Below are 22,233 nucleotides of genomic sequence, written 5' to 3'. Positions count from 1 at the left end.
GGGGGGGGTCTTTTTCAAAGAGCGGGAGAACTGTACACCTGAATAATTGTACACCTGAATAAAACTGACTGAACTTTCTCGATTTGGCTCTGCACGTGTCTTGTCCTTCTCAGAGAAGTCTCGGCGAGTCTTCAGCCTCGAGACCTCTTGTTTTTCTGAGGAGAAAGAGTCAAGCCCAGTCGCACTTTAAAGATTAACAAGCTCTCCAGCATATATGCATCGACTCTCAAACGCTCAGACACCCAAATTTTTTTGTTGCTCTAAGGGACTACTGGACTTGAATCTTGCTCTTCAACTGTAAACCAACATGGCTGCACACCTAAAGTTACTTTACTGAGGTTTCTGAATCTTTCAAACTAACTTGACCAGAGATGAAGAAGATGATGATGATGATATTGGGCTTATATCCTGCCCTTGACTCTGAAACTCAAGAGTCTCAGAGCAGCTCACAATCTCTTTTATCTTACTCCCCCACAACAAACACCTCCTCCTCCCTCTCCTCCTTCTCCTCCCCCTTCTCCTCCTCCTCCTCCTCCTTCTTCTCCTTCTCCTCCTCCTTCTCCTTCTCCTCCTTTTTCTCCTTCTCTTCCTCCTCCTCCTTTTTCTCCTCCTTTTTCTCCTTCTCCTCCTCCTCCTTCACCTCCTTCTTATTCTCCTTCTCCTCCTTTTCCCCCTCCTTCTCCTCCTCCTTCTCCTCCTTTTCCTCCTCCTCCTCCTTTTTCTCCTCCTTCTTCTCCTCCTCCTTCTCCTCCTTTTTCTCCTCCTCCTCCTTCTCCTCCTCCTTCTTCTCCTTCTCCTCCTCCTCCTTCTTTTCCTCCTTCTCCTACTTCTCCTCCTTTTTCTCCTCCTCCTTCTCGTCCTCCGCCTTCTTTTCCTCCTTCTCCTCCTTCTTCTCCTCCTCCTCCTTTTTCTCCTCCCTCTTCCCCTCCTCCTCCTCTTTCTCCTCCACCTCCTCCTCCTTCTGGTCAAGAACAGTCTCGTTTTTCTAAGGTTGCCAGCTCCAGGTGAGGGTGGGTGCTGGAGAGGACAGAGACCTCAGTGGGGTACCATTCTGTAGAGTCCACCCCCAAAGCATCCACTTTCTCCAGGGGAACTTATCTCTGCAGTCTGGAGATGCTGTAATTCCAGGGAATCCCCAGGTCCCCCCGGAGGTTGGCATTCCTAGAATCCACCCTCCAAAGCAGATATTTTCTTCAAGGGAACAAATCTCTGTCATCTGGAAAACCAGTTGTAACCCCAGGAGATCTCTGGGGCCCACCTGGAGGCTGGCAACCCTGTGTTCCCCCACAAATGCCAGGACATCCATCTTTTTGGTTTCCTCTAGGGTGCAGAAAACAGGGAAACTGTAGGCATTTGATGTTTTATTTTACCAAAAGGGGACACTGCAGCGTTGAATCGTTAAATGAAAATTTAAAAAAAAAAAAAGATGAGAGGAAGGAAAGATCAGAAAAAAGAGAAGGAGATGCTTCGGCAAATTCACATCTTGGTTAGTCGCATGACGTTGAGCCGCACAGGCAGAAATGTGGCCCCCGAGGCATACTGGATCTCTCGAAGGATGCCTTCCCATTTCTTCGCCTCCTCATCATACCTGAAAAAGGAAGGAACATCAAACATCTAGGTTAGGAGTGGGTTGACGCCTGCCTCATCTCTTCTTTGGAATTCGATTGCTTCTTTTGTCATGCTTTTAAATCAAGCACGGTTGCCAGGTCCAGCTCAAGAGATATCTGGGGACTTTGGGGGTGGAGCCAGGAGCAAGGTTGTGACGAGCATCACTGAACTCCAAAGGGAGTTCTGGCCATCACATTTCAATGGACCGCACACCTTTTCAATGCCCTCCCTCCATTGGAAATAATGAAGGATAGGGGCGCCTTCTTGGGGGGCTCATAGAATTGGACCCCCTCGTCCGATCCTTTTGAAACTTGGAGGGTGTTTTGAGGAGAGGGACAGGATCCTATGCTGCAGATTTGGTGCACCTATCTCAAAAAACATCCTCCCCCCAAGCTCTAGATACTCAGGGTTCAATTCTCCTTTATATCCTATGGGAATTTGTCTTCATAGGGAATAATGGAGTGCCTAGCTGACCTTTCCCCCTTCCCACCACTTTTGGATGACTCTGAAGTGAGGGGATGGCCTCCAAAATTGGGGATCTCCTACCCCCGCCTGGGGACCCTAACATCAAGTGTCCCCAACATGATACCTGTGAGAGCCATGAAAGTCACCAACATCTTTCTTGGTGTCCACCAAGTTTTTTTTTAAATTGGGTGAGATCTGGAGGGACTTTTGCCCAGTAGGGCTTTTGATTGGCCACTGGAGATTTGATTTGTACTGGAGACTAGGGGGGAAACAGTGATCTTAGTGGGGTACAATACCTTAGAGTCTACCTCCCCCCCCATATCATCCATTTTCCCCGTGGAAACTGATCTCTGTAGTCTAGAGACGAGCTGTAATTCCAGGGGATCCCCAGGTCTCACCTGGAGGTTGGCATCCTTACCTAGAGGGATAACTAGCGATCACTTGATGGCAGGTTGGGGTGGGAAGAAACACTTGGGAAGTGTTTGGCGGGGCTTCGGGACAGGTGAATAGAGATGCTGTGTAACAGAGTGGTGGAACTCATTGCCACAAGATGTGAGGAACATAACATAAGAACATAAGAGAAGCCATGTTGGGTCAGGCCAATGGCCCATCCAGTCCAACACTCTGTGTCACACAGTCGCCAAAATTTATATCTATCTATCTATCTATCTATCTATCTATCTATCTATCTATCTATCTATCTATCTATCTATCTATCTATCTATCTATCTATCTATCTATCTATCTATCTATCTATCCATCCATCCATCCATCCATCCATCCATCCATCCATCCATCCATCCATCCATCTATCCATCATCTATCTATCTATCTATCTATCTATCTATCTATCTATCTATCTATCTATCTATCTATCTATCTATCTATCCATCCATCCATCCATCCATCCATCTATCACACACACACACACACACACACACTGTGGCTAATAGCCACTGATGGACCTCTGCTCCATATTTTTATCTAAACCCCTCTTGAGGGTGGCCATGCTTGTGGCCGCCACCACCTCCTGTGGCAGTGAATTCCACATGTTAATCACCCTTTGGGTGAAGAAGTACTTCCTTTTATCCGTTTTAACCTGTCTGCTCAGCAATTTCATCGAATGGCCACAAGTTCTTGTATTGTGAGAAAGGGAGAAAAGGACTTCTTTCTCTACTTTCTCCATCCCATGCATTATCTTGTAAACCTCTATCATGTCACCCTGCAGTCGACGTTTCTCCATATGAACATATCATAGAATCATAGAGTTGGAAGGGATATCCAGGGTCATCTAGTCCAACCCCCTGCACAACGCAGGAAACTCACAAACACTTCCCCCTAAATTCACAGGATCTTCGTTGCTGTCCGATGGCCATCTAGCCTCTGTTTAAAAACCTCCAAGGAAGGAGAGCCCACCACCTCCCAAGGAGGAAGCCTGTTCCACTGAGGAATCTCTCTATGAAGCTGCCTTATCCTGAATCAGACCCTCAGTCCATCAAAGTCAGTATTGTCTACTCAGACTGGCAGCCGCTCTCAAGAGTCTCAAGCTGAGGTTTTTCACGCCTACTTGCCTGGACCATTTTAGTTGGATTGAACCTGGAACCTTCTGCTTACCAAGCAGATGCTCTACCGCTGAGCCACCTTCCCTCCCCAATATTTCTTGACTTGGACTTGGCAACTCTAAGTCCACCCCCAAAACTTTAAAAAGGGCTGCCCCCATTTATTTAGTTGCGATAGCTAGACTGAATCTATAAAAGCCAGGGCATTATAAGTTGTGCTTGTGAGTTTTCAGGACTTTTTTTTGTAGAAGGAACTCCTATGCATATTAGGTCACAAACTGCTTACGTAGCCAGTCCTCCTGGAGCTTACGGTAGGCCCTGTAATAAGAGTTCTATAAGCTCTTGGAGGATTGGCTACATCAGGGGTGTCTGGCCTAGGGTTGCCAATCCCCAGGTGGGGGCAGGGGATCCCCCGGTTTGGAGGCCCTCCCCCCGCTTCAGGGTCATCAGAAAGCGGGGGGAGGGGAGGGAAATGTCTGCTGGGAACTCTGCTATTCCCTATGGAGATTTATTCCCATAGAAAATCATGGAGAATTGATCTGTGGGTATCTGGGGCTCTGGGGGCTGTTTTTTTTTGGGGGGGGGGTAGAGGCACCAAACTTTCAGTACAGCATCTAGTGCCTCTCCCCAAAATACCTCCCAAGTTTCAAAAAGATTGGACCAGGGGATCCAATTCTATGGGCCCCAAAAGAAGGTGCCCCATCCTTCATTATTTCCTGTGGAAGGAAGGCATCGAAAAGGTGTGCCGTTCCTTTAAATATGATGGCCAGAACTCCCTTTGGAGTTCAATGATGCTTGTCACAGCCTCGATCTTGGCTCCACCCTTAATGTCTCCTGGCTCCACCCACAAAGTCCCCAGATATTTCTTGAATTGGACTTGGCAACCCTAATCTGGCCTAATATGCAAAGGAGTTCTTGCTACGAAAAAAGAGCCCTGTCCCACTTGATAAGGTTGCCAACTTTAGTTTGGGATATCCCTTAAGATTTGTGGGGAGAACCTGGGGAGGATAGGAACCTCAGCAGGAAATAATGCCATAGAGTTCACCCTCCAAAGCAGCCATATTCTCCAGAGGAACTAGTTTCTATTGCCCAAGAGATCCCCAGGTCCTACCTGGAAGCTGGCAACCCTACCAGTTGAAGCAGGGTCACCGACTAAGTGAGCTGTCGGACCGATCCAGCAACAGGGGCTTTCCATGGGATTTTGCTAAACACGTGGCTCACAGCTAATAGGCATCATTCAAATCAATAAAAACCCATATGTTCCTGCAGCATTTGCCTTCTTCCCACAAATGCCAGCGAGGCTGAATCGAAGCGTAAACCATGCCTCACCTCCAGACGTCATTGAGCTCCGTGGGCAGCAGCTCTCCTGACTCTGTCTCGACGGTGGCGAACCCCCCAATGAGATAGAGGGTGCCGGAGAGGCTGACCAGACTGACAGAGCTGCGTTCTTGAGGGAATTCGGTGAAGGCCTCCCATCTGCCAGAATAGAAAAGATGCGGTTAGAAGATATTCCTGTCAATCAAACCGCACAGTCACCATCAGGAATCATTCATTCACTCGTTTGTTTGTTTCATTCTCATTCCACCTTTCTCCCCAAAGGGGACCAAAGTAGTTTACATCCTTCTCCTCCATTTTGTCCTCTCAACCACCCTGCAAGGTAGGTTAGGCTGGGAGAGCGTGACTGGTCGAAAATAACTCACCCACCTTCCATGGCACAAGCGGGGCTTCGAACAGAGCCCAACCAATGTTCCCTCTAAGCTGTGGAGTCTAGTAAGCGGAAATTCTACTTCGTGAGCTGCTAGCATTGAAGTGGTGAGCTACCGGCATAAAAGTTCCGAGTTACTGCATCAATTAGTTTGCTCTGGGGGCATTTTTGGGGAACAAAGACAAAAATGTGTGACCAGAGGCTAAAAAAACCTGTGAGCTAACTCACACTAAGTCAGCTTAGAGGGAACACTGAGTCCAACATAAGAACATAAGAGAAGCCATGTTGGATCAGGCCAATGGCCCATCCAGTCCATCACTCTGTGTCACATAAGAACACAAGAGAAGCCATGTTGGATCAGGCCAATGGCCCATCCAGTCCAACACTCTGTGTCACATAAGAACATAAGAGAAGCCATGTTGGATCAGGCCAATGGCCCATCCAGTCCAACACTCTGTGTCACATAAGAACATAAGAGAAGCCATGTTGGATCAGGCCAATGGCCCATCCAGTCCAACACTCTGTGTCACATAAGAACACAAGAGAAGCCATGTTGGATCAGGCCAATGGCCCATCCAGTCCAACACTCTGTGTCACATAAGAACATAAGAGAAGCCATGTTGGATCAGGCCAATCGCCCCTCCAGTCCAACACTCTGTGTCACATAAGAATATAAGAGAAGCCATGTTGGATCAGGCCAATGGCCCATCCAGTCCAACACTCTGCGTCACATAAGAACATAAGAGAAGCCATGTTGGATCAGGCCAATGGCCCATCCAGTCCATCACTCTGTGTCACGTAAGAACACAAGAGAAGCCATGTTGGATCAGGCCAATGGCCCATCCAGTCCATCACTCTGTGTCACGTAAGAACACAAGAGAAGCCATGTTGGATCAGGCCAATGGCCCATCCAGTCCATCACTCTGTGTCACATAAGAACATAAGAGAAGCCTGTTGGATCAGGCCAACAGCCCATCCAGTCCATCACTCTGAGTCACATAAGAACATAAGAGAAGCCCTGTTGGATCAGGCCAATGGCCCATCCAGTCCAACACTCTGAGTCACATAAGAACATAAGAGAAGCCATATTGGATCAGGTCAATGGCCCATCCAGTCCAACACTCTGTGTCACATAAGAATATAAGAGAAGCCATGTTGGATCAGGCCAATGGCCCATCCAGTCCAACACTCTGCGTCACATAAGAACATAAGAGAAGCCATGTTGGATCAGGCCAATGGCCCATCCAGTCCATCACTCTGTGTCACGTAAGAACACAAGAGAAGCCATGTTGGATCAGGCCAATGGCCCATCCAGTCCATCACTCTGTGTCACGTAAGAACACAAGAGAAGCCATGTTGGATCAGGCCAATGGCCCATCCAGTCCATCACTCTGTGTCACATAAGAACATAAGAGAAGCCTGTTGGATCAGGCCAACAGCCCATCCAGTCCATCACTCTGAGTCACATAAGAACATAAGAGAAGCCCTGTTGGATCAGGCCAATGGCCCATCCAGTCCAACACTCTGAGTCACAGAAGAACATAAGAGAAGCCCTGTTGGATCAGGCCAGTGGCCCATCCAGTCCAACACTCTGAGTCACATAAGAACATAAGAGAAGCCCTGTTGGATCAGGCCAGTGGCCCCTCCAGTCCAACACTCTGAGTCACATAAGAACATAAGAGAAGCCCTGTTGGATCAGGCCAATGGCCCATCCAGTCCAACACACTGAGTCACATAAGAACATAAGAGAAGCCATGCTGGATCAGGCCAATGGCCCATCCAGTCCAACACTCTGTGTCACAGAAGAACATAAGAGAAGCCATGTTGGATCAGGCCAGTGGCCCATCCAGTCCAACACTCTGTGTCACACAGTGGCCAATATGTGTGTGTGTGTGTATACACATACACACACACACACACACACACACACACATATATATATATACACCGTGGCTAATAGCCACTGATGGACCTCTGCTCCATATTTTTATCCAATCCCCTCTTGAAGCTGGCTATGCTTGTAGCCGCCACCACCTCCTGTGGCAGTGAATTCCACAGGTTAATCACCCTTTGGGTGAAGAAGGACTTCCTTTTATCTGTTTTAACTCGACTGCTCAGCAATTTCATTGAATGCGCATGAGTTCTCTTATTGTAAGAAAGGGAGAAAAGGACTTCTTTCTCTACTTTCTCCATCCCACGCATAATCTTGTAAACCTCTATAATGTCACCCCGCAGTCGACGTTTCTCCAAGCTAAAAAGCCCCAAGCGTTTCAACCTTTCTTCACAGGGAAAGTGTTCCAAACCTTTAATCATTCAAGTTGCCCTTTTCTGGACTTATTCCAATGCGATAATATCCTTTTTGAGGTGCAGTGACCAGAATTGCACACAGTGCTCCAAATGAGACCGCACCATCGATTTACATTTAAGCACTACATCAGGGGTGGCCAACGGCAGCTCTCCAGATGTTTTTTGCCTACAACTCCCATCAGCCCCGGCCCTTGGCCATGCTGGCTGGGGCTGATGGGAGTTGTAGGCAAAAAACATCTGGAGAGCTACCGTTGGCCACCCCTGCACTACATGACAGATTGAAAAATTCCTGCAGATTTGGGGGTGGAGTCTGAGGAGGGCGGGGTTTGGGGAGGGGAGGGACTTCAACAGGGCATAGAGTCCACCTTCCAAAGCAGCCATTTCCTCCAGGGGAATGGATCTCTGTTGCCTGGAGATCAGTTATAATCCCAGGAGATCTCCAACCACCTCCCTCCCCCACCAATGTCCCAGGCACGTTGAGTCGCTCACTCCAACAGAGTGGATCCTTCATGCCTAGATCACTTGTTTTATTGTCTAAGCGATAGCAACATGCAGAAGTTTCTCCTAATGTTCAACCCAAACCCACTCTCCTGTAATTTGATCCAATCAAACTAACATGCCCTCTGGGGCAGCAGAGAACAAAAGTTCTCCCTGCTGAATCCTAGATGGAAAGTTAGTGTTCGGTAAGTGTGCGGACTTTTATCTGGGAGCACCAGGTTTGATTCCCCACTCCTCCACTTGCAGCTGCTGGGATGGCCTTGGGTCAGCCATAGTGGTTAAGTGAGAGGACTCTTATCTGGGAGAACCGGGTTTGATTGCCCACTCCTCCACTTGCAGCTGCTGGAATGGCCTTTGCTAGTGAGCGGACTCTTATCTGGGAGAACCAGGTTGGATTTCCCATTCCTCCACTTGCAGCTGCTGGAATAGCCTTGGGTCAGCCATAATGGTTAAGTGTGCGGACTCTTATCCGGGAGAACTGGGTTTGATTATCCATTCCTCCACTTGCACTTGCTGGAATGGCCTTGGGTCAGCCATAGTGATTAAGTGAGCAGACTCTTATCTAGGAGAACCGGGTTTGATTCCCCACTCCTCCACTTGAACCTGCTGGAATGGCCTTGGGTCAGCCATAGTGGTTAAGTGAGCGGAATCTTATCTGGGAGAACCGGGTTTGATTCCCCACTCCTCCACTTGCAGCTGCTGGAATGGCCTTGGGTCAGCCATTGCTCTCGCAGGAGTTGTCCTTGAAAGGGCAGCTGCTGGGAGAGCCCTCTCAGCCCCACCCACCTCACAGGGTGTCTGTTGCAGGTTAAGAAGATAAAAGAGAATGTTAGCCTCCCTGAGACTCTGATTCAGAGTCTTCTTCTTCTAAGGCAAGATTTAGGGATGACAGCCTCCTGGTGGGACCTGGGGATCCCCTGGAATTGCAGCTCATTTGTAGACTGTAGGCATCAGTTCCCCTGGAGCAAATGGATGCATTGGAGGGTGGACTCTGTGGCCTTGTCCCCCACTGAGGGCCCTGTCCTCCCCAGGATCCATCCCCAAATCTCCAGGAATTTCCCAACCTGGATTTGGCAACCCTACACTGATCCGCTGCCAGTGGCCAACTGTAGAAAGACTGCTACAGAAGGCACCTACCTATTGGCCGCGATGTCGTAAACTTCCACCGAGTTGGTCAAACCAGAGTCGGTCACTCCAGCCGCCGCGTAAATTTTGCCGTCGTGCACCGTGGCCCCGAAGAGCGAACGGGCCGTCTTCATTGGCGCCAGCTCCTTCCATTCAAACTTGCCGAAGTCGTAGACGCTCAGGTTGTTCAAGCATTTCCTGCAACAGAGTTGAAGGTAGGGGAGAATCCAAACGTCTCAATGGATCTTCTTCGGGTATTGATCATGAATTCATCTGTTTTAGGGTCACGGTCCCTGTTTGGGGGACGGTGACAAGCAGCGTTCGATCCAAGCTGAGTAAGACTAATTTCGCGCTAGAGCTTTAATCCTGGTTTAACTCTATCCCCAAACTGACCTTCGACACTAGAATCAGAGAATCAGAGAAACCAACTTTATGACTCTACGATTCTAAGGTTTTAGTGTAGAAAGTTGTGAGGAAGGACGGTGGCTCAGTGGTAGAGCATCTGCTTGGGAAGCAGAAGGTCCCAGGTTCAATCCCTGGCATCTCCAAAAAAGGGTCCAGGCAAATAGGTGTGAAAAACCTCAGCTTGAGACGCTGGAGAGCTGCTGCCAGTCTGAGAAGACAATACTGATTTTGATGGACCGAGGGTCTGATTCAGTAGAAGGCAGCTTCATATGTTTATATGTTCATATGTTCAAAGTCAGTTTGGGGACGGAGTTAAACCAGGATTAAAGCTCTCGTGCGAAATTGGTCTAAGTGTGGGCTGGCTCACAGGTTTTTTTTTCCCCCACTTCCGGCTCACACAGTTTCGTTTTAGCTCAGGAAGGACGGCCCCAGAGCAGACTAACTTCTGGAGCAGCCAAATGGCTCGCTCTAAGCTGCGGAGTCTGGTGAGCAAAAAGCCTACTTTGTGAGCTGCTGGCATTAAAGTTGTGAGCTCCCACACAAATCAGTTGGCTCCGGGGCTCTTTCTCCTGAGCTGAGACAAAAATGTGTGAGGTGGACGCTAAAAAATTGTCAGCTAGCTCGCGCTAACTCAGCTTAGAGGGAACACCGCTCACAACTTTAATGCCAGTAGCTCGTGGAGTCATGGCCACGAGTCTTCACAGCTTAGAGGGAGCTTACAGTAGGCCCCGTACTAAGAGCCATGTAAGCTCTAGAAGGATTGACTACATCAGAAGGGAGCTCCTGCTAGAATTCCACCCCTGGAGACAAGGGAGATTAGGGGGTTGGGGCACCTTCCCTACAAGGAAAGGTTGAAGAATCTGGGAGTTTTCAGTCTAGAAAACAGATTACTAAATTGGAGAGCCAGTTCGGTGCAGTGGTTAAGTGTGCGGACTCTTATCTGGGAGAACCGGGTTTGATTCTCCACTCCTCCACTTACACCTGCTGGAACGGCCTTGGGTCAGCCATAGCTCTGGCAGAGGTTGTCCTTGAAAGGGCAGCTGCTGTGAGAGCCCTCTCAGCCCCACCCACCTCGCAGGGTGTCTGTTGTGAGGGAGGAAGGTAAAGGAGATTGTGAGCCACTCTGAGACTCTTGGGTGTGGAGGGCGGGATGTAAATCCAATATCTTCTAAAGGGGGACAGTTTCGAAAAGACATGGGTAAGGGGGGGGGGGTGGGACAAAAGAGAGGTTTATAGTTTGTGAGTTTCCTGCATTGTGCAGGGGGTTGGACTAGATGACCCTGGAGGTCCCTTCCAACTCTATGATTCTATAATAGAAGTAAGCATGGGGTGGACAAAGAGTGGACAAAGAAAAAGTTTTTCTCCCTCTCCCAAAAGGCTAGAACTTGAGGCCATCCATTGAAGCCAATGGGCCGTAGGTTGAGGACGGACAAAAGGAAACACCACTTTACACAGAGAATGGTTAAAAAGTGGAATTCACTGCCAGAGGAGGGCTTGACGGCCACAAGAATAAATAGCTTTTAAAAGGGGAATAAGTAGATTCATGGGGGATAAGTCTATCAGTGACTACTAGCCATAGTGACTGAGGGGAACCTCTACATTCAGAGACACTAATCCTCTGAATCCCAGAGCCAGGAGGCAACATCAGGGGAAGGCCTCTCTGTCCTGTTGTTGGCCCTTCGGAGGAACTGGTTGGCCGCTGTGTGAGACAGGAGGCTGGGCTAGATGGACCCTCATTGGTCTGATCTGCAAGGGTCTTTGATGTTCTTATCAGGGGAAGGCCTCGGCCTCTGTGCTCTATTGTTTGTCCTCCAGAGGAACTGGTTGGCCACTGTGTGAGACAGGAGGCTGAACTAGATGAACCCTCCCTGGTCTGACCCAGCAAGGCTCTTCTGAGGTTCTCCTCAGGGGAAGACCTCAGCCTCCCTGCCCTGTTGTGGGCCCTCCAGAGGAACTGGCTGTCCACTGTGTGAGACAGGAGGCTGGGCTAGATGGACCTTCACTGGTTTGATCCACAAGGCTCTTCTGATGTTCTTATCAGGGGAAGGCCTTGGTAGGGTTGCCAAGTCCAATTTCAGAAATATCTGGGGACTTTGTGGGTGGAGCCAGGAGACTTTGGGGGTGGAGCCAGGATACATTGGGGTGGAGCTAGGGGGGAGGGGGAAAACGGCGCCAGGGAGCGTGGTAAGCCGCCCCATCTCGGAGCGGGCAGCCGCTGCGCTGCTGCCACCTCTTCCCGCTCACCGTAGCTGCTCCTCCGAGATGGGCTCAGGCTGAGCTCATCTCGGAGGAGCAGCTAAGATGAAGCCGAGAAGAGGCAGCAGCAGCGCCATCGCCCGCTCTGCCTCTGAGGTAAAATCAGAGAAGGGGAGGGTGGAGGCAGGCCAGGAGCGTGGCAAGCCACGAGTCCGGGTCCTAGAAGGACCCTGATTCGCGGCTCGCCACGCTCCTGACCTGCTCCACCCTCCCCTTTTTTGATTTTACCTCAGAGGCGGAGCGGGCGATGGCGCTGCGCTGCTGCCACCTCTTCTCAGCTTCATCTTAGCTGCTCCTCCGAGATGAGCTCAGCCTGAGCCCATCTCGGAGGAGCAGCTACGGTGAGCGGGAAGAGGTGGCAGCCACGCAGTGGCGTCGCCCGCCCCGAGATGGGGCGGCTCGCCGCGCTCCTTGGCGCCGTTTCCCCCCTCCCCACGCTTCCGTTTTTTTGGGGAGCAGGGGAAGAGGCTGGAAATCCTGGGGTCCCCTGCCAGGGCAGGAGGGTTGGGAAGCCTAGGCCTTGGCTCTATGCTCTATTGTTTGTCCTCCAGAGGAACTGGTTGGCCACTGTGTGAGACAGGAGGCTGGACTAGATGGACAGTTGGTCTGATCCAGCAGGGCTCTTCTGATGCTCTCACAAAGGTGGGGAATGAAGTGGTGTCCTTTTGAATGCTGGTCATAACAAGTTTACCATAGGAAGTAAAATTACACATTGCGAGATATCGCAGCGGACTCTCTTACTTATCATTTCCTTTGCCTCCGATGACGTAGATGAGGTTGTCGTAGGATACTACGCTGTGGCCGTAGACTGAGTAAGGGAGGGGGTCTGCTTCCCCCCACTTGAAGGATCTGTGGGGCAAAAGAGCAACACACTTTTGACACATGTAAGCAACACACACACACACACCACTTTGCAGGGGAGCTTAACAAGGCTGAGGCTTCCTTAGCTTACATGACAACACCCTGGTTTCCTTCCCAGCAAGAAGATGCTGGAGGAGATGGACCGCTGGTTTGATCCAGCAGGGCTCTTCTTATATTCGTATGTTCCTTCCTAAGCTATACCATTTAGATCAAGGGTGTCAAACATGCGGCCCAGTGGCCAAATCAGGCCCCCGGAGGGCTCCTATCAGGCCCCTGAGCAACTGGCAGTCATCTGCTTCCTTCTTCCTCTCTCTTGCTTCCTTCTGCATAACAGCTTGCTTTCTAAGGCTTGCTCAATCACACAGGAGCTACAGAGCAAAGCCTCTATTTTCTCCATTGGCTGAGGCTCCTCCCTTGGGGAGGAAGGGGGAGGAGGGACAGGTTGCTTTGCCAGGCTCTCTCAGTTGCCTTGCCAGGTTCTCTCAGTTGCCCTGCAGAGCTTTCGAGCCAAGCCTCTCTTCCTTCTATTGGCTGAGGCTCCCCCTGGTCCCCTTAGGAAAGAGCCAGCGCTTCCTTTGCCCAGTTCCGTGGACCGCACAGGATAAATAGGAAAGAAAGCAGCTTTAAGACCAAGTGCTAATGTATGTTTTATTTTAAGTTTTTAAAATCTTTAATTGTGTTTGTCTCTGTCTTTTAGAAAGTTTATATATCTACTGTCTCGCATTATATTTTATGAAGGTCATGGCTCGACCTAGGGTTGCGAATCCCCAAGTGGGAATTGGTCTCCATAGGGAATAATGGGGTGCCCAGCAGACATTTCCTTCTCCCCACCACTTTCTGATCGCAACACTTTCTGCAACACTTTCTGATCGCAACACTTTATGCCGTTGCCTTTCTGCAGAATGTTCGGAGCGTTGGTCTCCCATACGAATGGTTTCAATTTGTTTTGAAGCTCGTTGAAGCCTCGTGCGAAACAGGGCATTATGTGCATCCCTGTTGCGATCTTGTGCCTTGCTGCTTCCATCCTTCCATGGGGAGGGACGGTGGCTCAGTGGTAGAGCATCTGCTTGGGAAGCAGAAGGTCCCAGGTTCAATCCCTGGCATCTCCAAAAAAGGGTCCAGGCAAATAGTTGTGAAAAACCTCAGCTTGAGACCCTGGAGAGCCGCTGCCAGTCTGAGTAGACAATACTGACTTTGATGGACCGAAGGTCTGATCCAGTAGAAGCTAGCTTCATAGGTTCATATATGTTGGGGAGGGATGGTAGTTCAGTGGTAGAGCATCTGCCTGGTAAGCAGAAGGCCCCAGGTTCAATCCCCAGCATCTCCAACTAAAAGGGTCCCTCAGCTTGAGACTCTGGAGAGCCCCTGCCAGTCTGAGTAGACAATACTGACTTTGATGGACTGAGGGTCTGATTCAATATAAGGCAGCTTCATATGTCCATATCCTTTATACTGGCTAAAAGAAGTTTTGGACCATTGGACTCTACTCTCACGGCTGACCTTACCACGTCCCGAAATTCCAGTTGTAAAGAATAGACTATCAACCACGAGCAGACGGATTTTTTTTGTTCGGCTGTGGTTTACATTTGCGCTTCGTATAACATTGCGTTTTCTTACAAAGGAATTGTTACATAAAATATGGAATCTTTATATTGAGGCTGGTTTGAGGTGGATGCCTTTGGGCTTCTCTCCTGGCTCACCTGGGGAATGGCAACACTAAATGCAAGACATAAGCCTTCTTAATAGGTCAATGCAAGATTTCTTTTCTGGCTTTTCTTGGCAAACCCCGCCCCCCCCCCCCCATTGATCCTCCCTTGTGCCCCGGGCTGATGTGTGCTTACAGTCGATCGTAGCACATGACCGAGTTTAACATCTGCTCTCCTTCTTTCAGCTCTTTCCCTCCTATCACGAAGATGGAGTTTTCAGCCTCGCCAAGGCCAAACAGGCAACGCGGGGATGGCAGAGGAGGCATGCCCAGCCAGTCCGAATCCAGGTGATCATACTGCAGAGAAAAAGAAGACAGTCACTGCTAAGGAAGCCTGCCTCCAGGTGGGACCTGGGGATCCTCTGGAATTACAGTTCATCTCCAATTCCCCTGGAGAAAAGGGTTGCTTTGGAGAGTGGGCTCTGTGGGCATTGTGTTCCGCTGAGGTCCCTGTCCATCCCCAAATCTCCAGGAGTTTCCCACCCTGGATCTGGCAACCCTTCCCCTGTCCCCCACGGGTGGCCAGGGGACACCTCCACACTCCACGTCACCAAGGATGATGTGTAGTGGTTTGGTGTAGTGGTTAAGTGTGCGGACTCTTCTCTGGGAGAACTGGGTTTGATTCCCCACTCCTCCACTTGCACCTGCTAGCATAGCCTTGGGTCAGCCATAGCTCTGGCAGAGGTTGTCCTTGAAAAGGCAGCTGCTGTGAGAGTCCTCTCAGCCCCACCCACCTCACAGGGTGTCTGTTGTGGGGGGGGGGGAGGGAAATGAGATTGTGAGCCGCTCTGAGACTCTTCGGAGTGGAGGGCGGGATATAAATCCAATATCTTCATCTACCTCACAGGGTGTCTGTTCAGGGGGAGGAAGAGAAAGGAGATTGTGAGCCGCTCTGAGACTCTTCAGAGTGAAGGGCGGGATATAAATCCAATATCTTCATCTACCTCACAGGGTGTCTATTGTGGGGGAGAAAGGGAAAAGAGATTGTGAGCCGCTCTGAGACTCTTCAGAGTGGAGGGCGGGATATAAATCCAATATCTTCATCTACCCACAGGGTGTCTGTTGTGGGGGGGGGGGGTAAAGGAGATTGTGAGTCGCTCTGAGACTCTTCGGAGTGGATATAAATCCAATATCTTCATCTACCTCACAGGGTGTCTGTTGTGGGGGAGGAAGGGAAAGGAGATTGTGAGCCGCTCTGAGACTCTTTGGAGTGGAGGGCGGAATATAAATCCAATATCTTCATCTACCTCACAGGGTGTCTGTTGTGGGGGAGGAAGGGAAAAGAGATTGTGAGCCGCTCTGAGACTCTTCAGAGTGAAGGGCGGGATATAAATCCAATATATTCATCTACCCACAGGGTGTCTGTTGTGGGGGAGGAAGGGAAAGGAGATTGTGAGCCGCTCTGAGAGTCTTCGGAGTGGAGGGCAGGATATAAATCCAATATCATCTTCTTCTTCTTCAAAAAGAAACCCTCACTGGTTATTTCTGGATTGTCACATGGATCTTCCAAAGTGGGTGCGAATCCTCTGCCCCGAGATTTTAAACAAATGTTGGGGGAACGGAAGGGCTCTTCACGGACCACCACGAACTGCATCAAAATTTGTGAAAGTTTGCGGCCTGTTCTTCAGTTCGCAAACGTTGTTTTGCGAACCATGAACCAGCCGACATACTCAGTTGGTTCGTGCTGAGCCTTCGTCTAAAACAGCTCACCAGGGTTTTGGGTAAAGGGCTTTCACATCAGCTACAATCAAGAAGAAGAAGAAGATATTGGATTTATATCCCGCCCTCCACTCCGAAGAGTCTCAGAGCGGCTCACAATCTCCTTTCCCTTCCTCCCCCACAACAGACACCCTGTGAGGTAGAAGAAGATATTGGATTTATATCCCACCCTCCACTCCGAAGAGTCCCAGAGCGGCTCACAATCTCCTTTCCCTTCCTCCCCCACAACAGACACCCTGTGAGGTGGGTGGGGCTAAGAGAGCTCTTACAGCAGCTGCCCTTTCAAGGACAACCTCTGCCAGGGCTATGGCTAACCCAAGGCCATTCCAGAAGGTGCAAGTGGAGGAGTGGGGAATCAAACCCGGTTCTCCCAGATAAGAGTCCACACACTTAACCACTACACCAAACTGGCTCTCAAGAGATGTTAAAGACTGAACCAGGGACTTTCCGCCCGCCAAGCAGTTGCTCTGCCACTGTTAAAGCAGTGAAAGCAGCAGTGGTAACATTTAAAAATGGCATTGTTTGTAGGAGCAATACCAACATTGCAGCAAGCATGGGTAGCCAACTCTGTGTAGGGAGACTCCTGGAGATTTCAGGATGAAATTTCGGTGAGGACAGAGTTTTGGGAAGGGAGGGAGCTGAGTATGAGGCCATAGAGTCCACCCTCCGAACCATCCTTTTTTTCAATGGGAACTGATCTCGGCAGTCCGGAAGTGAGCTGTGATTTCCAAGTCCCGCATGGAGGCTGGCAACCCTAATTTCATACAGAACCAGACCCCTCCCCAAATAAAAACTAATAATTAAAAACCTAGGATAACATTTTAATCTGCTGTCTACAGTAGAGCAGGTTTCAGAATGGAAACAAAAGACAAAGAATGTGCGCAAGATGGAAGCCTCCCAAAGCGCTTGGTGCTTGTGAATGAAGAAGTCATAAGAACGTAAGAGAAGTCATGTTGGATCAGGCCAATGGCCCATCCCGTCCACAGAAGAACATTAGAGAAGCCATGTTGGATCAGGCCAATGGCCCATCCAGTCCAACACTCTGGGTCACAGAAGAACATAAGAGAAGCCATGTTGGATCAGGCCAATGGCCCATTCCGTCCAACACTCTGTGTCACAGAAGAACATAAGAGAAGCCATGTTGGATCAGGCCAATGGCCCATTCCGTCCAACACTTTGTGTCACAGAAGAACATAAGAGAAGCCATGTTGGATCAGGCCAATGGCCCATTCCGTCCAACACTCTGTGTCACAGAAGAACATAAGAGAAGCCATGTTGGATCAGGCCAATGGCCCATCCAGTCCAACACTCTGTGTCACATAAGAACATAGGAGAAGCCATGTTGGATCAGGCCAATGGCCCATCCAGTCCAACACTCTGTGTCACATAAGAACATAAGAGAAGCCATGTTGGATCAGGCCAATGGCCCATCCAGTCCAACACTCTGTATCACATAAGAACATAAGAGAAGCCCTGTTGGATCAGGCCAATGGCCCATCCAGTCCAACACTCTGTGTCACAGAAGAACATAAGAGAAGCCCTGTTGGATCAGGCCAATGGCCCATCCAGTCCAACACTCTGTATCACATAAGAACATAAGAGAAGCCCTGTTGGATCAGGCCAATGGCCCATCCAGTCCAACACTCTGTATCACATAAGAACATAAGAGAAGCCCTGTTGGATCAGGCCAATGGCCCATCCAGTCCAACACTCTGTGTCACAGAAGAACATAAGAGAAGCCCTGTTGGATCAGGCCAATGGCCCATCCAGTCCAACACTGGACTTGCTCATTGGTTTGTTATGTGGCCATGGGCAGGTCTTGCTGTTAGCCTCAGCCCTCCACCTAGGGCTGCCAAACTCCCACTGGGGAGGGGGGATTCCCCAGTCTGGAAGGCCCCAACCTGCCGGCAGGGAGCAGGCTGCTGGGAGGATTCCCGCCCCGAAAGAGCCCCGTCATCACGTGACACGCCCTGCACAATAATGTCACCCAGAAGTGATGTCATTGTGCTGGGCACATCATGCCAGGGATGCTCTGCAATCCATAGGCTCCACCCTCCAAAGCAGCCATTTTCTCCAGTATAACTGATCTATGTAGCATGGAGATCGGTTGCAATTCCAGGAGATCTCCGGGCCTCATCTGGAGCGTAGAGTTTTACCATGAGTCCTAGAGCATCCCCGGTGCGATGACGTCACTTCCGGAAGTGGCGTCATTGCACCGAGGACATCGCACTGGGCACGCTGCAGGACTAGCAGTAAAACTCTGTGTCCCCTCTATGAGAGAGCAGTCCCCTGCCGGAGGGATTTGGCAACCCTACCTCCACTCTAGCTCCACCTACAATACAGAGGATGATTGTACTACCCTACCTTGCAGGGTAGTCGTAAGGATTAATGGAAAAAAATGTGCCAAAGGTTTAGATTGTTCTTCATGGCTATACATGCCGGTATTAATAGTGAGACTCATCAAACACAGTTGGAGATTTAAGCCTGGTGTATCTGTCCAGATAAATAGCCCCACCTTATCTATTTATTTAAAACATTTCTATGCTGCCTTCCCATCCAGGCACGATCCTCGTCTAACTGACTTGTGTTTCTTAATCTCTGGGAGGTGACAAAAAAGACAGGCTACGCCTGAATCCAGCATGTGGCATCCAAGGACAGAGAAGTACCACCCAGAGCTGATCTGAGATACTTGGTCAAGCCAAACAAGATACATTCATTGCTGCCTTAGCTGCTCCACCAGTGGGCAGATCCATGCCGAGTCCTTGCCACAGTGTCTCAGGGTTGCCAACATCAAGACTGGGGCCCGGAGACCTCCTGGAACTGATCTCCAGATGGCAAGAGATCAGTTCCCCTGGAGAAAATGGCCACTAAATTTTGTGGCACTCTACGAAATGGAGCCTAAATTTTGTGGCATTCTACCATGCTGAGGTCCTTCCCCTCCCCAAACCCTGCCCTCTTCAGGTTCCGCCGCCAAAATCTCCAGGTATTCCCCAACCAGAGCTAACAACCCAATTCTGGGCTTGCTGGACTCTTAGTACGGTGGCCAGGTCTGTGTTGGAAAATACCTGGAGACTTTGGGGGTGGATCCAGGAGACGGTGGGGCTTGGGGAGGGAAGGGGCCTCAGTAGGGTCCAATGCCCCTAGAGTCCACCCTTCCAAGCAGCCATTTTCGCCAGGGGAGTTGATCTCTGCCAGGTGGAGATCAATTGTAGAAGAGGGAGATGTCCAGCCCCACCTGGAGACTGGAAAGCTTAGCTCTTGGTTTGATTCCCCCAACAACTCCTAGGTTCTTTAAAAGATAACTGCTTTCCCCAAGCATAGATATTGTTACAATTCAAGGCCTGCCCCCAAAGTAGCCAGAAAGTGCTTGGCTACTCTCGGGAGGGCTGTGGGCAGGTCTGCAACGATGACCATGGCACCATGTCACTTCCAGTCAAAGAAAGTGATGATGACAACGTGTAACTCTAGGAATCACCAGAAACAGAAATTCTATGATTTCACCATAGAGTTTCTGGTGATTCCTAGAGCTACCCTATGTCAGTCCCGTTTTTTTTTTTTTAACCAGAAGTGATGTAGTGCTGCATGCTATATACTACAGGGTCCTGCCCCTCCCCCAATTTTCCCCTCTTGCTTGGAGCAGCAGTGAGACACAAGAGCAGGGGGGCAGGGGATCTGTCCCATGGGGGATTGGGACCCCCAGCCAACACACCCAACTGAAATGGAATCAAACAAATTTGAATCAAAAGTGACCTGAGCCTATACCCCGCCCGAACCCAAATAAAATTAGGCTGCCTCTCTAATCCAAGAGGAAGCTTGTTCATCCCTTTGCCCAGAAACCAAAAGGTGAATGTTGTTTCTGGTTCATGGACAGAAAATTCACCCAGTACCTGCAAGAAGTAGGAGTTCATGGGATCCTCTTTGTTGTCCTCATTGTAGTAAAGTCCTCCTGCTATGAAAACCTGGTTCTCACAGGTGACAAGGCTGACGTGGTTCTTTGGAATCTGTGCCGAGATGGAGGCAAAGTAGCATTCGTTTGCCGTTGGATCGTAGGCCACTGCCCCTGAGTCGCTGATCATGAAAATGAGGTCTTGAAGGAACATCCCGAATCGCATTGTATCATTTAAGATCCCCGGAAGGACATCCTCTTCTTTGTCCTCCTCTTCATTGACATCTCCATTTATGACGTTGTCCCCTGCCTTTTTGTCCGCTTTTTTCTTCCCGGTTGTCTTTTTTAACACTGTGAATTTCCCCTCATGGGCGTCCTTCACCATCTGGATCTTCTTGAGAAGTTCAGGGCTAGACTTGACTAAGGCGTGCTTCTCCACCTTGTTCTTGAGGTAATCCTTGTCCATGAGGCGGAAACGGATGCTCTCAAAGACCACCGGAAGGGCATTCACCCGGTTCTCACGATCCTTGGCTGTGGCCCACTTCATCACCACCTCAAAGACGGACTCCTCTTTCTCGATGTTAAGGGAATCGCTGGAGATGATAGCGATGAGCTCGTCGGCGGAGAGCTGGTAGAACTCGTCGTCTCGGGTCAGCAGGTCAAAGCGGTGGCAGATGTAATCTCTGGCAGCCACTGCCAGGCGGGCACAATCCAGCATCAGTCCGAGTCTGAAAACGGCCAAGCAGTTGCTGAGGCAAAGTCTCTTCTGAAGGAAGGAGACACAGACGGTAAAAATGGAAGGGATCTGGAACATGTTGGCCACAGAGAAAATGTCCTGGACGTTCTGCTCAGTAATCTCCAACTCAGAAGTATAGATGTAGTGAAGGATCTTGCCCAGAACTTCAGGGTCAACGTCCTCCAAACTGACTTCCCTTTTCTTGCTTTCCTCCACGTCTGAGAGAAACATGGCCCTGAAATAAGGGCTGCATGCGGCCAGCACCAGCCGATGACACGGGAATTCCTTCCCCTTGGTCTTCAAGACACAATCGAGGAACTTGCCGTGATCGAGCATATCTTTGAGCCCGTCCTGGAGGAGAGTTTGCTGGTAGAGCCGCAGCTCTTCAGTTTGGTCGAAAGGCAAAGCCATGGTGGACATCGTAAGTCCCTCGCTCTTTTCTGGCTGGAGGCCGCACGAAATGTTCTCTCGCTTTCAAAAGGAGCACGAAGAAGACAGAGGTCCGGCTGGTGACGCAGATGGCTCCAGTATGCTTTCTACAGCGAGAGGGGTTTTTATATATAGCGACAGGGTTACAAAGCTTAGGGAATCCATTCTGGAGATGTGTAAGCTGATCACCTTTTAATATGACACACTAGCCCATCAGAGAGGCGTGATGGGGGGAATTGACACAAGGAAGCTCAGTAACAGCTGTAAGGGTAATTCTAGATCTGCGACCGAAGCTTCCCTGATTCACTAGCGAGTGGTCTTTTCCTGGAGGGGCCCTTCCCAAAAAAAGACTTGTGACTGTGTGCTTTAGTGTCGGCGAAACCCAGATTAATTTTTTGGAGCGAATCAAACAAAGTTGTTCCCGCAATCAGTCTTGGGAACCGTGGGGGCTCGTTGGCAATACGTATGTCTGTTTCGCCTCTTCTAAATCCGGAGCAAGACTTAACATGCTAAAAATATATTGCAAAGTCAGAGTGGAATGAATAACAAAGAAACACACTGGATGCTCTGTGCAACAAAAGGGAAACAGTTTGATTTTTCATGGCCCAGAGAGAATCTTTTGTGATTTTTATTCTTTCAGGCATGTAATGTTTTGGCGACCCCTTTGTCAAGTGGCAGGCAGTTCCAAGGGCAGCCTTTTACAAAATTCGGTTTCCTTGTGAGGAGCATAGTTTGCAGACTGCTCTTTTACAGTTGCTAACTCTGAGTTGAGAAATACCTGAAGATTGGGTGGGTGGAGCTGGAGGACTCGAATTCTAATGCCATAGAACTTCCAAATCATGTGTCCTCAGAAACATAGTTCAGGCCCTTGTCAGATCACAGTGGGCTTGATCCTGGCCTGAAAAGAGTGGTTAGAGGGATTTCAATTGGCGGCTAGTGGTTAGAGGGATTTCAATTGGTAGGATAGAT

General features: G+C 49.7%; 1 protein-coding gene across 1 annotated transcript; it reads right to left on the bottom strand.

Annotated features, from left to right (window-relative positions):
- Positions 1 to 1,443: 1,443 nt before the first annotated feature.
- Positions 1,444 to 21,362, bottom strand: KLHL40 (kelch like family member 40). The gene is made up of 6 exons (XM_060248153.1): positions 20,101 to 21,362; positions 14,631 to 14,791; positions 12,670 to 12,777; positions 9,280 to 9,465; positions 4,962 to 5,108; positions 1,444 to 1,588 (listed from the first exon to the last, which is right to left on the bottom strand). Exons 1-6 carry the CDS (start codon positions 21,253 to 21,255, stop codon positions 1,477 to 1,479), a joined length of 1,869 nt encoding a protein of 622 aa, XP_060104136.1. The 5' UTR covers positions 21,256 to 21,362; the 3' UTR covers positions 1,444 to 1,476.
- Positions 21,363 to 22,233: the final 871 nt, after the last annotated feature.

The sequence above is a fragment of the Heteronotia binoei genome, chromosome 10 (genome assembly GCF_032191835.1).
Source record: "Heteronotia binoei isolate CCM8104 ecotype False Entrance Well chromosome 10, APGP_CSIRO_Hbin_v1, whole genome shotgun sequence".
NCBI lineage: Eukaryota > Metazoa > Chordata > Lepidosauria > Squamata > Gekkonidae > Heteronotia > Heteronotia binoei.
The sequence above is the reverse complement of the archived record's forward strand: the minus strand, read 5'-3'. Positions and strand labels throughout refer to the sequence as shown.